Source organism: Taudactylus pleione, unplaced genomic scaffold (assembly GCF_031769625.1).
Source record: "Taudactylus pleione unplaced genomic scaffold, aTauple2 ptg000142l, whole genome shotgun sequence".
Lineage (NCBI taxonomy): Eukaryota > Metazoa > Chordata > Amphibia > Anura > Myobatrachidae > Taudactylus > Taudactylus pleione.
In genome coordinates this window covers 4,425,303-4,446,304 of record NW_028284544.1, presented here as the reverse complement: position 1 = coordinate 4,446,304, position 21,002 = coordinate 4,425,303, and the positions used below count along the sequence as shown (strand labels likewise).

The 21,002-nt window shown below is 44.4% G+C and overlaps 1 protein-coding gene across 2 annotated transcripts in view; it reads right to left on the bottom strand.

Annotated features, from left to right (window-relative positions):
• The window catches only part of IL20RB (interleukin 20 receptor subunit beta), a 146,107-nt gene that overhangs the window by 82,604 nt on the left and 42,501 nt on the right, over nt 1-21,002 (bottom strand). For both annotated transcript variants that reach the window (XM_088473868.1, XM_088473867.1), the window contains exon 4: nt 11,260-11,384. In XM_088473868.1, the coding sequence (XP_088329994.1) occupies nt 11,260-11,384 (125 nt within the window). The remainder of the gene's footprint in view (nt 1-11,259; nt 11,385-21,002) is intronic.

The following is a 21,002-nucleotide window of genomic DNA, read 5'->3' as shown; positions in this document are numbered from 1 at the left end:
CAAAGGAAGAAACAGAGGGCCTGATTCAGAGCCAAACGCTCTGACCAGAGCGCTCGCTCTGAATCAGTGCCCTCCTACCTGAAAATGGAACGGCCTCCTGGCCGCTCGCATAGCTGTGGGTGACCACCCACAGCATATGCGAGCGGCCAAAAAGATGGTCGCGATGGTCAAGACCATCGCGACCATCGGGCTTGCGACGAGACTCTGCGGTAGGGTCTCGCTGCCGCAAGCCCAGGAGTGATTTTGGCTCTATCACCCAGAGACAGACTGTACAAAGCCCACATCCTTGAAAGTGGGCTGGGATGTCATACAGTAACACAACTTGAGTGAGGATAGCACCGAAGAGCAGAGACTGTTTCCATAGGTTACACGAGATCACTTCTCTCTGCTACCTCAAGTTTGGATGACTATTACATTCCATTTACATCATTTTTTTTTTTTTTCATTTTCTCCCTTATTTTCTTTTGCTTTGTTTACTGTATCAAGTCTATTAGGTCACATGTTTCATGGTGAAGTATCTACTTCCTTGTTGGGTTCTTTATTTTTGTGATCTGTGCCTTTTCTAATTTAAGAAAGATAAACAAACGTTTGTTGAAAATATCCAGCAACCTCCTCAAACAAGGAAGGAAGAATAAGGTCAGGTCCGGATTAACGGGGGGGGGGGCGACAGGGGAGGTCGTCCCTGGGCCCCCACACGTGAAGGGCCCCCACACCCATCGGGGTTAAAGTGGGCCGACAGAGACGGAACCAGTTCTGCCTCCTCCAGCAACCTAACCCCGGTGCCGCAGGGAGGCTCCTTTAACCAGCGGGTGCCCAGCTCCCTTCCCGCAGCGCCAATCAGAGCCAGAGACTAGAGCTCACTCGTGAGCTCCGGCTTCCGGCTCAAGCAGTGCACTATGGGAGAGACGTCATGACGTCTCTCCCATGGTGCAGAGGAGCAGCCGAGTGAACTAGACGTCAACGGCAGTGGACGCAGAGCTTAAGGTAAGTATTCAGTTTTTTTTTGTGCAAGCGGCTTTTCTACTGGGGGCATTACTCAGGGGGGGCATTTCTCCTGGGGGCATTACTCGTGGGGGGGCATTACTACTGGGGTCATTACTATTGGGGCACTACTAGAGATGGAGCATTACTATTTGGGGGCACAAATACAGGGGCATCAGTACTGGGGGCATTTATACAGAGGGTACTACTACAGGGGGCATTACTACTGGGGCCAATACCACAGGGGGCATGAGTACTGGGGGCACAACTACAGGGGTATTAGTACTGGGGGCATTACTACTAGGTCATTACTATTGGCAGAGCCGTACCTAGACTTTTTGGTGCCCTGTGCCAGAAAGAGCATTGGCGCCCCCCTCATTTTTCAAAGGGACATAATGCACCCAAAAAAGGGCCATGGCTTCATGGGGAAGGGCTAGGGAAGAGATGCGTGGGTGAACAAGCCCCAGAGGCGAAACGCGCGTCCCGAGCGGCAGTGCAGCGGTGACAGATGGACGTGGCCAGGCGGGTGCACATGCCGACCACCTCTCCTTCCATGCTCATATAAGAAGGGTATAAGTATCATCCCTGTGAGGGTCCTTATTTGGCCTGTATATTGTTTGTCTGGTTATGCTGAGTGCCAATGAATACACAGCAATAATTTAGGCTGTAATAAGTAATGGCAATGTTTGGTAACTAAAGATGTCTGAGACCCTGATGATTTATCTGAATATGGTAGTTCAATAAGTATGGCAATATAGCAATGTGATAAGGGTGTTCTGGGACAAGGCTAGTGTATACCTCTGACAAACAGTCCAATTTGGATTTAATGAGAAGGGATGCATTTCCCTAAATTTTGGTAGCAGTCACCACAGAATCATTGTGTAAATCTACATAGTGCCATCATCATTCTATTTGGAAGTTTGATTTATATACAGGCTTTGCGGTGCTGTGGTTGACTTAGCTACTAACTGGCAATAACTTTGGCAGCAATTCTGGTCATAGTATGTGTAAATTTAGCCTCTGCTAGATATGTGGTAATAGTGGTGCATGTCAACGTATCCTCCCGAGGTCATACACTCGGACTGTTTTGCCATAAAGATAGATATAGGTATATGTCTGTGTTTTCAGATGACAACTTATTGGCCACCATTTGATAACTGTCTATACCCTTAATACAAATCTGTGTTTGCCTGCATGCACATTTCGCAGACAGACACACGATTTTTAATACTTTATTTTGCTAGATCAGAGTATCAGTGTATGGATACTTATGACATGTGAGGTAAACCCTGCATGAGAACTATTGTTCTCTCTTTATTGGTAAAAAATATTTTCGCCGTAACTTTTTTTCATGTTTTGTGTATGTTTTGTCAATGTCTATGTAAACTATATGTGTTATTTGATGGTCCTAGGAAATGTGTACCTATTACCGGAAGTACCTTCTAGGGATACTACTTTTTAATGTTAACAATAAAAGTTACATTTTATCATATACTTATTTAAGAGCGCCCCAGGAAAAAGAGCCCCTTTTTCTTCTCCTGTTTGTATACAATATGTCTTGGCTCTAGGGAGCACCGCCAACTGAGTAAATCAATTACATTTGTCTTGAATGATATCCAATGTTGGTTTAATACAGATGCTATAGCAATATTATTTTCTGTGCGGAGTCATTCCTATTTTCCACATAAGAGATAAGAGAGGCCAGGAGATGCTGGGGATGAAATAAGAAGAAGCTACAAGCAAGAATGATAATAAACAGAAATATGACAGGCCCAAACAGTGCCCCCTGATCTGTGGTGCCCTGTGCGATGGCACCGGCCGCACTACCCTAGCTACGGCCCTGACTATTGGGCACACTACTGGGGGCATTTCTACTGGGGGGTACAACTAGAGGGGTATTGCTACTTGGGGCATTTACTGTATACAAGGGGCATTACTATTGGGGACACTACCACAGGGGCATGACTACTAATGGGAGTATTTCATAGAGGGCACTGCATAAAGGGTACCACTCCTGGGGGCACTACTACTGGGTGCACTGCATAAAGGCCACCACTACTGTGGGCTCTGCATACAGGGAACTTACACTGTGGGCACTGACACTATTGTGGGCTCTGCATACGGGCACTACCACTATGGGCTCTGCATATGGGGCACTACCACTGTAGGCACTGACACTACTTGGGGCTTTGCATAAGGTCCCCATTGCGCATACCCCCAGTTCGTCACATTTAATACAGGCCCTCACATGTTTGTTGCCCAGGGGGTCCCCACAGACCTTGATCCGGCCCTGAATAAGGTCACTTGAGTATATAAAACAGGTTAAACATTAACACCATGAAACATGGACGTGGAAGTATAATATACCTCCTGTCATGAAAAGGTTAATGTGTTTTTTGTTTGATGGCAATGTGTAATTCTACATACGTGATCATAACGTGTAATGTTTGCTTGTTGTATTATGTGTTTTATTAACAGTCAGCATAGGGCGTTATATACTGTAGAGTTTGTTTTTCTTTCTAAATCCATAAAAAAAAAAAACTCATATTACTGTGTGACTGATATCATTATACACAATACTGTGATTTCTACTTCAGGGTCCATAGGGTATCCACAGGATACCTTGGGGTATAGGCGATGGCGGCAGACATCCAGGCACCACAGAGTTAAATTTTCAGCCTCCCAGGATGCACTGGGGTCCCTCTCCTATACCCCGCCCCCGAGCCTCAGGCCACTCAGTTTTCGTAGGTGCCTGGCCGGACCAGTCGCACCGTACAGAGGGGGGTCTTTTTAAGGCCCCTGAATATTTCTTCGCAGCTGTGGCTGCACAACTAGAGTGCTCCAGCATAGGACAGTCAGTATTGACGTCCATGCTGCCACTCCTACACCCCGCCGGTACCAGAACGCCGGTACCAATCCGGGGATGCTGGTAGGTAGCTGGGGTCACAGCTAGCGGTGATCCCCGGCTACCTGGACTGTGGCCGGATGCACGGGGAACAAGGTAAGCGGCGGGGTCCCGCGGTGGGCACCCGCCGGTAACACAGTCCTGTTTGGTCCCCAGGCAGGGGGTTCCCTGGGGACCGGCTGCGCGTGGGGCCAGGTACTGATCCTGCGCCTTCCACTAGACCACCAGGGACAGCGGGCCGCAGCATGTGCGGTACAGCGCGGCGTCCCAGGGGTTAATAGCACGCCAGGGGAGAACGCCTTCCCTGTCTCACAGCCGGCGTCTCCCCCGCTGCACAGTGCCATTCCACAGCGGTCTGAGCGGGCTGTGTCAGCGCTCCTCCCCCGGGCCCTGCCTTCTCTCTGCTCCTCGGTGGCCATTTTCTCACTACATGTGCTGGGGATGGCAAACGCTGCTGGAAGCTGATACAGATGCCATTGCGGTCCGGGTCCCCCGCATACCTCTCCTTCAATTAAGGTCAGTGTATGCAGCACTGTTTCCTACCAGGCTCTGGTCTGTGTAGTTGATCGCAGTGCTTGTAATGCAGGATGTTATCTGTGCATTGTATGTGACTTAAATGCTAGCGCTGTTTGCCTGTACTTTCATTTCTGACTGTCAGCCTTTCCTATCCCTGTTCTTCTGCTACAGCCCTTGCGCAGTGTCGCAGGGTATTTATTACCTCACAGTAAACGTGGTTTTTCTGTGTGGGAGGTCACATACGCTCCGTTCACACTCCTCATGTCGGAAAGTGAACAAGGATATCCTCTTCCAGCTATAATGTACTGATATCATGTGCAGTTAGTGGAGGGATATGTAGACGCTGAGGGTTTATGGAGGGCATGTTGTATTATATATCACGCCCCATTTCTGTCACTGTGCCTGCACAAAAAAGGGGACCGCCCTCGGCTGGCTAAGATGCTTACAGCCTTTGTGGGCAACGCCCCCTGCGTTTCCCCATAGGGGTTATCGCAGCCTGTGGTGGTCTCATCACAAGCAGGGGTCCCTGGACAGTTGATGGTACCCCAGTGTATCCTGTTTTTCGCCCCCCCAGGTCTTGCAGGAGCCTGTGTGGGTGAATTTATTGTCCAAATGGTATAGCACCTGATGGACGTTTTACAGGGGGAGTCACCATTTCGGCTGACGTCTGATGGTGACATTATTGACTTTTTCAGACACGAGCCCCTTAGTGCAAAGGAGGCTTAGTCTGGGTCTAAAGTCTATATACCTGGTCTTCTACGGGCAGTCCGTGCGGCTTTGGTTATTACATATCCCCCGTGGCTAGATCCAAATATGCCTTCTTTAAGGATAAGGGTGTTGCCACTGTAATTCCTCTATCTGGTCAGGTGGATCATTTAGAGGTGGCGTGGAAAATCCTGGTAAGCGGATAATTACATTTCCGAATGGGAGTTACCTTTACGGGTAGATTCTCATGTTACACGCCTAGTGAGGAGTGCTACATTGCCCATGCCCTCCAGGTCCTCTTTGAAGGAGGTTCCAGATTGCAAGGTGCAAATATATCTAAAATCCAATATTCCCTTGCTGGAGGGGCTTCCAGGCCGGCTATGGCCGTGTGCTGGGGGGCCAGAGCCATGGAACACTGAGTAGGTAACTGGATCTCTGCACACTGACTCTCCAGCAGAGCAGGTGGATAGTGGCAAATTCTTAGAGACTTTGCCACGTTCATAATGAGACGGTCTTACATATAGCCTACTCCTTTCCAGAATCTCCTCGGCAGCAGTAGCGGCTTGCCGCTCCCTGTGGTTGCGCTCTTGGAAAGCGGACGCAGATTCCATTTGGAATGCTTTGCCTTTTACGGGACAAGTCCTGTTTGGCCCTCGTCTGGATGCAATTGTGGTACTGCAGGCAGCAGCTACGTCTGCGGGTCTGCCATCGGCTATAATCCCATCAGGGTCTGGGGCTTTGTCTTTTCGGCCCTGTGAGGCCAGGGTAAGTCTAAAATACAACTTTCCAAGACAGTCAGTAGCCAGGAAATCTGCTCAGCCATAAGAACAGGCTTGAGTACAAGACGTCCTACTCCCAAGTTGGACTATAAGCCTTCAGCCTCACGGGACGGGCCTCCTCTCGGGAGCCCCCAGAGTTGGAGGCCGGCTTCTCCAGTTCGCCTAGTGCTGGTGTCTGACCACCACGGACACTGGGGTAAGAGAAGTATTTTCTTGAAGGTATGTCCTCTTCTCCCGGTAAAAGCCTCCCAGACGGTTTTTCGTTACAGGTCTTCTGTCAATTCAGGACAAGGCCCTGTAATTTTTGAGGGATGTACACTCTATGCTCCAGGCAGGAGTTATAGTACTTATTCCGTTGCCCCAAAGGGGAACGAGGTATTACTCCATCCTCTTTCTGGTACAGACACCCAATGGGTCTTACCAGGACATTCTCAACCTCGAATCCTTCAACAAATTCTTAAGGGTTCCTCAGTTTGGGAGGGGGACCCTGCATTCCATCATTCAATGGAGCCTGGGGATTTTGTGGTGTCATTGGATTTATTCAGGGTGACTACCTGAATATCCCTCTTTTCTTAGCACACCAGTGTTTTCCTCAGGTTTGCAGTGGTCGATAAGCATTTCCAGTTTCTGGCATTGCCCCTTGGTCTGGCATCCGCGCCTCACGGTTTACCAGGGTCATGGTAGTTATGGCAGCCCACCTGCGGATGCAGGGGGTCCGCTTGTTACCCTATCCGAGTGACCTCCTGTTGTTACCACGGTCTCCAGAGATACTTCAGTGCCATATGCAACGGACAATATCTGTGTTGCTACGTTAGGGCTGACTGACAACCTGGAAATGGTCCTCTCTGATTCTTCACAGAGGATGCTCCATATCCCAACATCTGAGGATCTTTGTGATTGAGGAAAAGATCTCTGCATTACAGGCAAAGGTACACAGTTGCCTGCAGAGTCGCCGAGTGTCTATTCACTTGGCAATGTGGTTCCTGGGTTCCAGGATGTCGCTGTTCGACATGGTGGAGAGTACCCAGCCTCACTCTAAAGAACTTGATCCTCTCCGGATGGGATGGGTTGCCCCATAGGATAAAGTCAATAGGCTTTCCCCGGAGGTTTGTCTCTCTCTGGCCTGGTGGCTGCAGACAGCTCACCTAAACAAGGGGCACCCCCTTTGGGATTGCGGACAGGGTCCTTCTGACGACGGACGCCAGTATCCGTGGCTGGGAAGCAGTGACTGGTCCACACTTGTTCCAGGGCAGATGGACACCAGTAGTTTTTGCGCTTCCCATAAACATCTGAGAACTCTGAGCAGTATTCAAGGTTCTCCAGCATGCAGGACAGGTCCTCCATGGAAATACCGTGCAGGTACAGTCTGACAACGCCATCATGATGGCTTATGTAAACCACCTAGGAGGTTCCTGAAGTCAGGCGACACTAACAGTGGTGTCCCGAATTCTGGCTTGGGTGGAAGGCTATATCCCTGCCATCATCGGCAGTGTTCATTCAGGAATCCTCAGATGGAAAGCAGGCTTTCTCAGCCGTCAAGACGTGCATTCAGGGAAATGTCCTCTTTATCAGGAGGTGTTCAATCTTCTGGTGAACAAGTGGAGCCTTTCAGAGATGAGACTCTTCTGATAGACGTAGGTAGGTCCAGTGGACCTTCCAAGTTGTGTACCTCGTCCCTCCGTTATCCCTTCTTCCTCCAGTAATAGCAAGAAGGAGGCACGCTCCTGCTGATAGCTCCAGCGTAGGCCAGATGGCACTATTACTCAGATCTTCGGAGCCTCTCAGTTAACACTCCGAAGCTGTTGCCTCTACGCCCGGACCTGTTGTCTCAGGATCCTGGCTGATACCCAGACCTGGGTTGTCTGTCCTTGACGGTGTGGAGGTGGAGACTGCCCTCTTAAGGTCTAGGACTTTTTCCAGCTCTATAGTTAACAGGGGCTCTGTCCATGCTAAGAGCTCGGAAGTTTTTATCTGCAAGAATTTACCATTAGGTATGGTATACTTTCTTTCAGGTGTCGCCCTAGAGGCTAGGCTCCTCGGGTATTCCGGATATCCAGAGGTTGGCTTTCCTACAGGTGGGCTTAGATAACGGTCTTCGCCTTGCTTACCTGAAGGTGCAGGTTTCTGTCCTGTTAGTATGGTTTCAGTGTAGGATTGCTACTCTTCCTGATGTCCGCACCTTTGTGCAGGGTGTACGTTATATTCAGCATCCCTTTGTTCCACCTGTGGCTCCTTGGGATTTAGCTGTGGTCCTTAGGGCTCTCTGAGGACCGCCATTTGATCCACTGGGCTCAGTGGATTTCAAATGGCTTACGGCTAAGACTGTATTCCTTCTGGCTCTTAATATGGCCAGTAGGATCTCAGAATGGGAGGCTCTGTCATGTAGACCTCCCTTTTTCTCATCTTTCCTAGGAACTGGGCAGTGCTTGCCTTTACTTCCCCAGTCCTGTCTGCTGGTGAGGCCTATTTGACTGTGGTACGGGCGCTAAAAATTTAAGTTGACCGTACCAGTCCATTTAGGAAATCAGACTCTCGGTTTTGTCCTTTCTGGTTTCCATAAAAAGGGTTGGCCTGCCACTACGCTAACTTTGGCAGGATGGATTCACAGGTCTTCCTGTTCCATCCTCTATTAAAGCTCTTCCACTAGGTCTGTGGGTCCTTCGTGGGCAGCTCGACGTGGCGCCTCAGCGGTGATTGGCAGCCACGTGGTCATCTGTCCATATTTTTGTAAGGTATTATGCTTTTGATACCTTCGCCTCTCAGGATGCTTCCTTTCGGCGGTGGATTCTCCTTACAGCACAGGAGCGTCCCCACCCTTAAAGGATACTGCTTTGGGACATCCCCAAGGTATCCTGTGGATACCCTATGGACCCTGAAGCAGAAAATATGAGATATGGTAAGAACTTACCCTTGTTATCTCTATTTCTACGAAGTCCATAGGGTTCCACAGGACTCCCGCCCTGTCGCACCTGTACTGCAGATGGGCTTTGATCTGGTCACCGGTTTCTCCGTCTCCTTCTGGTGAGAATGTGATTATTGTGTGTTCCAGACTGTCTTCTCTCTCTTTTTTGCTCCTGCTCCGGCCTATGGCTTGTTACGAAACTGAGTGGCCTGAGGCTCGGGGGCGGGGTATAGGAGAGGGACCCCAGTGCATCCTGGGAGGCTGAAAATGTAACTCTGTGGTGCCTGGATGTCTGCCGCCATCGCCTATACCCCAAGGTATCCTGTGGAACTATATGGACTTCGTAGAAATAGAGATAACAAGGGTAAATTCTTACCATATCTCATATTATTTGGATTGGTGCCATTGCTAATTAAGCAACATGTGTGTATACAGCATTGCAGTTCCTGAAGAAAACTAACAACTCCAACACCAACAGAATATAAAAAATAAAATATGCAAATCTTCCTTAGCTCTTATTTCTATTGATAACAGATGTAAGTGCTGAAGCAATTAGTACAGTCACCTAGTATCAGTAAATAATAATAATATGCAGCTTAATGCACATGATACTACGGAAAACTTAATAAATGAAGGGGCTGATTGATTTTCTTCCCGGTAAGAACAATGTATTATTGTCGCTATTCGGAGTGATAACAGATTAGTTAATGGAGCAAGTAACAATTAGATTCATGCCAGGACAGTGCATTTGATAAGTGGCCTGATGCTCTGAATACTAATGGCTAGAGAAAGCTTAGAGCTCACTCAAGCAAGAGATTTCCAAACAGATTGCAATGGGAGAAAATTGCTGGGAAATAGCATAAGCATCGATCTGTATACTCTGGCCACATGGCATTGCAGCACTGATACCATACTTGACTGGGCAAGTCTCCCGGAGCTGGCCTCCTCTCGCCTCAGCCACCCACTTACTGAGTGAAGTAGGCAGTCTGGATGGCAGAAGATGTGTTTCACGCTGAATAGCGTCATCGTAGCTTAGCCCTGCTGTACAATGCTGATAATCTTGGCATTGCATAGTAAGGGGGCAACAATGACACAAACATGCCCCCAGCGCCAGGCCCCCCCACACATTCTGGAGTTGGCAAGTATGATTGATACAACATATGTGGCAGTGAGACAGGGCCTTAACTAGGGGTGTGCGGATGGTGCCTACCTTTCAACGCTCCAGAATTCCTGCCATGTGTACAGCTGGCCAGAGCGTCTTGAAATTGCTCCGGGTGCTAGCAGCCATGCCCCCTATAAGCAACGTCATGTTGTCTTGCGTAAAGGGGCAGAGCCTGCCCGGGAGCTGCTAAGCCCTGTTACAGCCCTGCACTGAGGAGACAGCAGGAAAATTATTTTCTTACAGTAACTTCCAGGCCTCTTATATCACTGCTAGCAATATGTAGAGCAAACGCGGGACAGCACAGAGACCTATACAGTAAGTCTGCTGCACCATTATCCAAGTGGGTTTCTTAGAAAACTTTCGGCTTGGAATATTTTAATTCTCACTCTGGGGGAGATGTACCAAGACATGGACAGAGATAGAGCAGAGAAGTTTAAAGTCTTTGAAATGACAGGGAGAAGCTGATTGATTGCTTTTGGCAACTACCACTTTCTCTCCTAGGGCTCTATTTATTAACATTACTTTTACTAAAATAAAGTGAAAAAGGGTGTTTTTTTCACATTATTTTAGTATCACCTACAGTTACTAAAGGGCAATTGGAGTAGAATTCGTAAAATTCTACTCCAACCCCTAATTATCACTTATTAGTAAGCAGATCGCATTTCCCATAATTATAATGGGAAATGTGATCTGACTAAAATACAGAGGGAAGCCCTGTGATAATAGAAGGTGGTGTTATCCAGGGTCTCCCCCAGTTACTGGACTCCTGTTCTGCTCTGACGGGGAGAGCAGAGCCAGGAGAAGGCCCCAGTAAGCAGTTGTGTGGTCTAAACAGACCACACGCTGATTCACTGTAAAAAAAAATGGTAAAGTAAAAAAACAAAAAACTTACCCAAGTCCAGGGACCGGTGATCGGGGCTCCGGTGATGTCCTCTCTCCGGTCAGCTGGTTTCCCATGCTGCACTGCGGGCCAGTTGTCACCTGATGGAGGATATCACCGCAAGCTCTGTCCCTGCAAGGGATTTTTAGTAAATCCCTGTGATATTGCCTGAATTCACAATGCGAATTCACTCGGTAATATCACACTACAATCTGCATTACCAATGCAGATTGTAGTAAATAGAGCCCCAAGACTTGATACATCTCCCGATAAATGTGTCCGGAGCGGAGTTTCTGATATTAATGCTATCTTTGGAATATTAATGCGAATGGCATTTTAAGCATTTTGGAATTTCTATGACTACACCCAATAGCCCACTTTCTTCCATTCAAAGCCCACTAGCTTCAGCATCAGACCACATGCACTCACCTCTTCCTCTTTTCCTTTCTGCCAATAAAAAACATAGAACTGAAATGACGATCCGTAGTCTTGAATATTTGCAATCAGGTTAAGCCCAATGACTTCGAGGTTTAGCTTCGGAGGAATCAGAAGAGCTGAGAACAAAGAGAAAGACATCTGACATATATCACCGAGTAGAGGGGTGCATACTGGCGGTAAGTTACTACGTATTTCCAAGCCTATTCACAAGCCATATGATTTCTCATTGTGTAGTAGTTAGCAACTAGGTTTAGAGTAACAGCCCATAAACATGTCTGTACCAGGAGGGATCAACTACAGAAACATCTCTTTGACGGAATACCAGAGCTGTATATCAATCAATTGACAATACATGGCTGGATCATTTAAGGTTTATGTTCTATAGGATTCTTCAGGCTAATGTGATATCACATGGGTCATTTTTATTAATGATAATTTTGTTTTTCCAAACAAAACATAAAATAGCTCTGAAAATACCATTAAACCACACAATTGTAATAAATTGGCGTGTGCATGCGTGGTAGGAGAATTAGATTGTTATTGGGGAAGGGACTGATGAGAGTAAATAAACATTCTTTGTATAGTGCTATCTATTATGTAGGTGGTTCATTCCGTGTCAAATCGACACATTGATTTTACCTCACCAGCTCAGATTTTGTTAAAATTTGGTATATGGAGAGTATATATGCAGTCTACGAAAAATACAAAATATTATTTAAATATCTCATGCCGTTTCCAAAATTTGCCTATGTAAAGTTTTCAAAAATCTGTCAAAAACACACAACCAGCATATTTTCAAATCGCCATAGCAGCTCTCCTAATTAAGCTAGAGAGGTGGGAGTGGTGTCATTTTACTGTGTTTTTTATAGAGAAGAGCAGGTTCAGATTAGTTCGGATTTCCACGCCAAGTTCGGTTATTTCCCGCAAAAAAACGGGACTCAGAAAGAGGCAAAACATAATTTTTCATGGACAAACATCATAATTCCTAGACAAAAGTCCAGGAATGATGATGTTTGTCCATGAAAAATTAAATTTTGCCTCTTTCTGAGTCCCGTTTTTTTGCGGGAAAAATCCGAACTTGGCGTGGAAATCCGAACTAATCCAAACACGCTGATCTCTAGTTTTTTATGCCTTTCCTATGATACACAACACAATAGGCTTTGTGAGGAAAAACTTTTACAAATTCAAATTGAAATTTTTGATCATGATTATCTCAAAAAGGGCGCCGACAAAAAAAGTTCTAAAAATTTCTGGAAATAGTCTAAACTAATGTAAATGTTTGTCAAAATTTTAAAGTGGGAGGATAATGGGTTCATAGTTAAAATTAATTTTAAAGCGAGGTAGTTTATTCAAAATAGCCGGGTGTATTACAAGTAGTAATAGGTAATACAGTAATAGATTTGATGGCTTCATTAGTTTAATTATATAAATCAAGTTGAATAGAAATACTTGACATTGTATTAGTCAGTCAACAATGTTAGCTGAAGATAGTTTGATAATGCCGCAGTGGTTTGTAAAGTGTCATCAGGAGACATGACATAAATTCTTCCAGTTGGAGTTATAGGGTTGACTTTGCATAAGTCATTTATTAGAGGTATCCATAGTACATCAGGCTTCCTTGGATAGAAGACTAATGGTGAAGGTTCATCTTCATTCTTGTCCATCACATAAGCAAGCAACCATTTCTTGTTATACACAATGGATATATAGCCATATATATACATATATCCATATATATATATGGAATTAATTTGATATTCACAAAGCAAGAAGACTATATTGCTTATAAACCATTTTTGAATGATCGTTTCAGACAGTCAGTAACTATTCAGGGAACACAACAGTATCATGCTTTTAAACCTGTTGATTCAAGTACATCAAAAATATCTGTGAAAACCTTTTCTAAGGCTACATCATCATCTACAGTATTTGTTACAAATTCTCTAGACAAACTCCAGTTGACACAAATAAATGGCTATATATCCGTTGTGTATAACAAGAAATGGTGGCTTGCTCATGCGATGGATAAGAATGAAAATGAAGACGAATCTAAAGTGACCAGCTGGAACTTCACCATCAGTCTTCTATCCAAGGAAGTCTGATGTACTATGGATACCTCTAATAGATGTCTTAGACAAAGTCGACCCTATAACTCCAACTGGAAGAATTTATGTCATGTCTCCTGATGACACTTTAAAAACCACTGAGGCAATGTAAAACTATCTTCAGCTAACATTGTTGACTGACTAATACAATGTCAAGTATTTCTATTCAACTTGATTTATATAATTAAACTAATGAAGCACTCAAATCTATTATTACCAATTACTACTTGTAATACACCCGTTTTTTTTAACTAAACTAGCTTGCTTCAAAATGTATTTTAACTATGAACCCATTATCCTCCCACTTTTAAATTTTGACAAACATTTAACATTAGTATAGACTATTTCCAGAAATGTTTGCACTTTTTTGTTGACGCACTTTTTGAGATAATCATGATCAAAAATGTCAGTTTGAATTTGGAAAAAGTTTTTCCTCACAATGCCTATTGTGTTGTTTATCATAGGAAAGGGCATGTAAAAAATTTTTTAAAAATCAGACACACAGATGATTTCTGCTATCAAATGTTGAACTCAACATTATCTCAAATTTGAAGGGACACCAAGGAATTTCAATGTTGTGTTGCTACTGGAACTTCAACATTCCACATTCCACATATCTGTTGCAATACACCACAGTAGCACTAGCTTGTGGGAATGTTGGTTAAGATCAAGAACAGTGTCTGCTCTTACAAAGTGCCTCTTGCTATGCACAGATCTACCTTGATCTACTGGCCACATGCACTAGGGGATTGGAGTCACGCGGATTGGGCTTCAATTTAAGATCAGCAAAAAAAGCAATGTGACAATTAGCGTAACAGTAAACAAGAACTGTGGTCACACGTAGCAATTACATGGTAACAAAAATTGGAATAAAGGTCTATCAAGTTTATCCTTTCCTATTTGTAATACCTAAAATAGAACAAAGAAAAAAACTCTGCTGAAGCAATCTATATTTGTCATTGAAAGAACCATATCAATGTATGACAGCAATGTCTCCATCTAGAAAGTTGTCTTAACAAATTTACCCCACCAGCTACATGCCGATACTTCTGTACAGAATAATAAAGGTCAGAGAACATGGCTAGGAGACAGACAGGTTTAGTAAGTAACTGTCGACAATGTGGAAAAATAATCACAATGTTAATCTGATGGTAGATTTACTAAAGCTTCTAAAAATGACAAGTGGTGGTGCTGGCCATAGCTACCTATTAGATCATACTTGCCTGCACTCCTGGGACGGCTGGGAGCCCCACAAAAATCGTGAGGCACTCCCGGCCCCCTGGAAAAGCAGGCAAGTCTCCTGGCCGCCTCCCCCCGGCACCTTCCACACAAACCCCAGCAGTGGGGGGCGCAATGACTCGATTCACGCTGAATTGCATGAAAATGACCCCTCCCCCTGCTTCACAATGCCGGTAATCTCCAAAATGATGCTCTGTCCCTAATGTCGTCTAATATCCTTGGCCACGCCCCCCCCTCCTCTGTCAAACCATGCCGGCCTGGGTGACAGCCAGAATGTCAGTAAGCATGTATCAGATTGTGGCTATCATTTTCTAGGATGCAATGGAGTAATGATAGCTACAATCTGATTGGTTGCTATGGACAAAACCTCCACTGTTCATGTTTAGAAGCTTTGGTAAATCTACCCCCTGACACGTAAAGGAAATTTCCATTTTTTTTATAGAAGGTGTGGTAGTTATCTATCTCAGTAAAACATGGACGACTCCAGCACAAACAAATACCACATTTATCAAATAAAAGGGAAGCAATAGAATATTTGCCACAAAAAAGCTCTTATATGTCATTTATATACAGTCATGGCCAAAAGTTTTGAGAATGATACAAGTATTGGTTTTCACAAAGTTTGCTGCGTCAGTGTTTATAGACCTTTTTGTCAGATGTTACTATGGTATACTGAAGTAAAATTACAAGCATTTCATAAGGGTCAAAGGCTTTTATTGACAATTACATTAAGTTTATGCAAAGAATCAATATCTGCAGTATTGATCCTTCTTTTTCAAGACCTCTGCAATTCGCCCTGGCATGCTGTCAATCAACTTCTGGGCCACATACTGACTGATGGCCGCCCATTCTTGTCTAATCAATGCTTGGAGTTTGTCAGAATTTGTGGGTTTTTGTTTGTCCACCCGCCTCTAGAGGATTGACCACAAATTCTCAATGGGATTAAGGTCTGAGGAGTTTCCTGGCCATGGACTCAAAATTTCGATGTTTTGTTCCCCAGGCCGCTTAGTTATCACTTTTGCCTTATGGCAAGGTGGATTTCATCTAGAGTCAGGGGTGCCAGGAGAGAGGGGTGGTACAAAGTACCCCGGGGCCAGTGAGGTGTAACAACGACCACAAGATGGTGTTACTACACCCCTTATAAGTATGACACAGTGGTGTGCAGCTATTATAGACTGCACCTGGCATTTTCACTTTACTAGACAGTTGACACAAAATATCTGCTTGCACTGTGTAGATAATGGACATTTTCTCTCGCTGTTTACCTGATATTCAATATGGAAGATGTGGGTGAGGAATACATGAAGCTGCTACACTCCTGAAGCTAAGTTTGTTATCTTGGCATGCAGAATAATGCTGATCCCATTAGTATGGCAGAGCATGTTTGAGCAGGAACACAGAAGTATTATTGTGCTCAATTTTTAATTACCTGCTTGAACTAGTTTGAAAAGTTTTTTAAGATTTCATTTAAGCAACACAATTCTGGGCTTTGTAGAAACTAGAGATGTGAGCGGACCCCCGTGCTTTGATTTTGGTTTTGGCAAAACCACAGGCAAATGTTATCATTTTGGTAAAACAACCCTCAAGTGTTTTGGTTCGATTTCGGTTTTGGATTTCTTTAAAATTGATAAAAACAGCTAAAATCATGTAATTTAGAATCTGTTTACATACAATACAAACCAGAGATTTGTTTTTTTAGATCCGAGTTCCGAACTTACAGGAAGACCCAAGCCGAGACTCTGTTCTACTCAGAACCCCAATAGTCATCCGAGCCAGGACTCGGTTTGACTTGGAACCCCAAAAGTGATCCAGGCCGGGACTCAGTTCTACTTGGAACCCCAGAAGTGATCCGAACTGGAACTTGGTTCTACTCAGAACCCAAAAGCGATCCGAGCTGGGACTCTGTTTAACTTGGAACCCCAAAGTTCTTTTGTGTTCGGTTTTCTCATCTCACTTTTTTAATAACCATTATCAATTAATATTAGCATTACATACCAAAGAGTAAGGTTAAAGGATAACTCCACCCAAACTGAAAATTGAGTAAGAACTTCAAAAGACACATTATCAAAAACATTACTAGATCAGACACTTCACAGAATGTGATGTGTAAATCAATGTCTTCTGTATTCCAGCTATACTGTCCTAGATCCTATTAGCAACGTGTTGCGGATCATCAACACACTGCTTGAATGGAAAAGGCCTACCTCAGCAAAAGAGCATTGACAGTGCTAATATTCAGGCTTTTAATGTGGACTAGATAGAAGTGTTTGCCATCTTGTTGGTAAACTTTAAGGCTAATCTGTTTTCTTACCATAGGCTTATTTATAATGGGTGCAGGGTGTGCAATGCACATGGGCCCGAGTCCAGGGGGGACCCGCATCGCACCCATAGTATACTTACCTTGTGAAGGCAAGCAGGTCCCTCCTACTCCGCAGCACAATATATCCAGTGACATCTTCGGGAAGATGTCGCTGCTCAGAAACCCAAAGACTCCTTCTCAACCTCGGCTAAACATGGTCTCTGTGGCTCTGGCTCTGCGTTCAGGAATTTTAGGCTGACAGAAGCCCAATCAGAGTGATAGAGGGTTTAACGCTGTTGCCAAGCCTGCAGCTTGTAGTCTGGGATAAAACTACCGGTTATGACAGTGCTATGACTATTGGCGCTAGCCAATCAGTCAGCTAGGGGGAGGTGGAACTTGGCCTTCTTAAGGCTATTGTGGTTACAAAGCCTGATATTACCTAATTATGTATTGATCTGCTTGCCCCCTTTTCCTTGCCATAATTTTTCTTCTCTTTAATGTTATCAATAAAATTGATAACCAATTTTAACACCATGCACATGTCTGTGTCTTTGTTTATTAGATTTAAGTGGTTATTATAGTTTAGACAGGTGTTTTTAGTAAGGGGTAGCCAGCTTCTGCAGTAAGCAATTTATTTGAAATCTACAGATTTGAAATTCAATAGAAAGGTTAACTAAGTATCACTTTTAGTGAAAATCAGGCAACTGAAGAATAATCAGGAAAGCATGGGACATTTATCGCTAGATACTGACTGTGTTTACAATCCATAGTTGGTTGTGTTCTATTACTATTCCATTATGTAGACTTTATTGTCAATTGTTTTTATTTTATGTTGCGTATCTATTAGTGAGGACTGTTATATCTCAACAGATTTATATGAGGTATTCTGCAGATCATCTCTTAATGTGATGGATTGCAATCTGTCCGCTGGACCAGATTGTAGAGCAGCTGGATCTATTTGCCCAAAAACAGCACAGAATGGCCAGATCCTATTGGTCACAATTAATTAGGTTGAACAGTGACTGTACATATTCAGATCAGATTAAGGGCATTGTCTAGCTGCATTTACCACCAGTGCTCCTATGAAATAGCTCACATCAGAGGAACAGGCTTCAGACTGCAGCCAATTAGGGCAGGCTGTGTTATGATCCTGCTTAGTAGTCAAAGAAATACTGTAATTTTGTGCTTACTTTAAAAATGTGCTCAATTTAAATTAATCCACACTTTGAAAGCATAGATAATCTCACATAAGGTACAATACAAAAAAAACATACATTAGGCTTTCACATTGAAACTGTTACACGTCTATAACGGAGAAAAACGTGCTAAGGACCTTCTTGCAGGCATGTCCACTACTGCTACTGATTCCGGTGGCTCATGTGAGATTAATTGGGAATCCGCTAATACAAGCACTTTGGACCTTTCACGTCAGTGTTAACTGTGAATCCCTCCTTAATACGACCGATGATGTGTTGCTCCCTCTGACATCACTCCAATTCCAACATCAGGCGGATGCCTGTACATCTCATGGGGAGCGTAATTCACTGAGGTATTGCCCTCCCACCATCGCTACCCCGGGATAAAGGACGAGGCACTGAAATCTGCAGTGGTGGTAAGGGGTATTCACAGTGAGGAGGTTGAGCATTATGCCAGCATTTGGGCTCACTGATAAATTGCATTGGCACATTTGAAAATCTATGTCCTATTACAAAGTGGATTCCCTTACTACACTGGGTCTTTAAAGTCATAGTGGACTACATACAGTGTATCCAGAAAGTATTCACAGCGCTTCACTTTTTCCACATTTTGTTATGTTACAGCCTTATTCCAAAATGGAACAACTTAATTTTTGTCCTCAAAATTCTACATATAATACCCCATAATGACAACGTGTAAAAAGTTTTTTGACATTTTTGCAAATTTAATATAAAAAAAATATATATATGAAATCACATGTACATAAGTATTCACAGCCTTTGTCATGAAGCTCAGTATTGAGTTCAGGTGCATCCTGTTACCACTGATCATCCTTGAGATGTTCCTACAGCTTAATTGGAGTCCACCTGTGGTAAATTCAGTTGATTGGACATGATTTTGAAAGGCATACACCTGTCTATATAAGATCCCACACTTGACAGTGCATGTCAGAGCACAAACCAAGCATGAAGTCCAAGTAATTGTCTGTAGACCTCCGAGACAGGATTGTCTCGAGGCACAAATCTGGGGAAGGGTACAGAAAAATATCTGGTGCTTTGAAGGTCCCAATGAGCACAGTGGCCTCTATCATCTGTAAATGGAAGGAGTTCGGAACCACCAGGACGCTTCCTAGACTTGGCCGGCCGTCTAAACTGAGCATTTGTGGGAGAAGGGCCCTAGTCAGGGAGGTGACCAAGAACCCGATGGTCACTCTGTCAGAGCTACAGCATTCCTCTGTACAACCGGTGAGCTTGCCAGGAGAACCGATGAACAGAGCTCCCAGATTTTCAAGGTAAGTAAGGGGCATACTAATAAAGAGGGTGAGCAGGTTGTCAATTTTATTGGTGGGAGCCCCCACATCTCAGTTGCCCTGGGGTCCCCACAAGCCTTAATTCGGCCCTGAAACCAGGCACCGCTCATCACCAGGCCAATACCGTCCCTACAGTGAAGCATGGTGGTGGCAGCATCATGCTGTGGGGATGTTTTTCAGCGGCAGGAACTGGGAGACTAGTCAGGATAGAGGGAAAGATGATTGCAGCAATGTACAGAGACATCCTGGATGAAAACCTGCTCCAGAGCGCTCTTGACCTCAGACTGGGGCGACGGTTCATCTTTCAGCAGGAAAACGACCCTGAGCACACAGCCAAGATATCAAAGGAGTGGCTTCAGGACAACTCTGTGAATGTCCTTGAGAGGCCCACCCAGAGCCCAGACTTGAATCCGATTGAACATCTCTGGAGAGATCTGAAAATGGCTGTACACCAATGCTTCCCATCCAACCTGATGGAGCTTGAGAGATGCTGCAAAGATAAATGGGCAAAACTGCCCCAAAGATAGGTGTGCCAAGCTTGTGGCATCATATTCAAAAAGACTTGAGGCTGTAATTGCTGCCAAAGGTGCATCAACAAAGTATTGAGCAAAGGCTGTACATGTGATTTCTTTTTTTTTTTTTATTATTATTAAATTTGCAAAAATCTCAAAAAAACTTTTTACACAATGCCATTATGGGGCATTGTGTGTAGAATTTTGAGGACAAAAATGAATTTATTCAATTTTGGAATAAGGCTGTAACATAACAAAATGTGGAAAAAGTGAAGCACTGTGAACATTTTCCGGATTCAACTGTAAAAGTTTGGACACACTTTCTCATTCAATGGTTTTTGTTTATTTAAATTATTTTCAACATAGTAGATTAATACTGAAGACATCAAAACTATGAAAGAATACATATGGAATTATGTTGTAAACAAAAAAGTGTTAAACAAATCAAAATATGTTTTATATTTTAGATTCCTCAAAGTAGCCCCCTTTTGCTTGGATGACAGCTTTGCACACTCTTGGTATTCTCTCAATCAGCTTCAGGAGGTAGTCTCCTGGAATGGTTTTCCAACAGTCTTGAAGGAGTTCCGAGAGGTGCTGAGCACTTGTTGGCTGCTTTTCCTTCACTCCGCGGTCCAACTGATCCCAAACCAGCTCAATTGGGTATAGGCCGGGTGATTGTGGAGGCCAGGTCATATGACGCAGCACTCCATCACTTTCCTTCTCGGTCAACTAGCCTGGAGGTGTGTTTGGGGTCATTGTCTTGTTGAAAAACTAATGATGGTCCCAATAAGTGCAAACAAGATGGGATGGCATGGCGCTGCAGAATGATGTGGTAGCCATGCTACTTAAGTGTGCCTTGAATTTTGAATAAATCTCCAACAGTGTTACCAGCAAAGCACCCCCACACCATCACACCTCCTCCTCCATGCTTCACAGTGGGAACCACACATGCAGAAACAATCTGCTCACCTCTGTGTCTCACAAAGACACGGCGGTTGGAACCAAAATTCTCAAATTTGGACTCATCAGACCAAAGTACATATTTCCACTGGTCTAATGTCCATTCCTTGTGT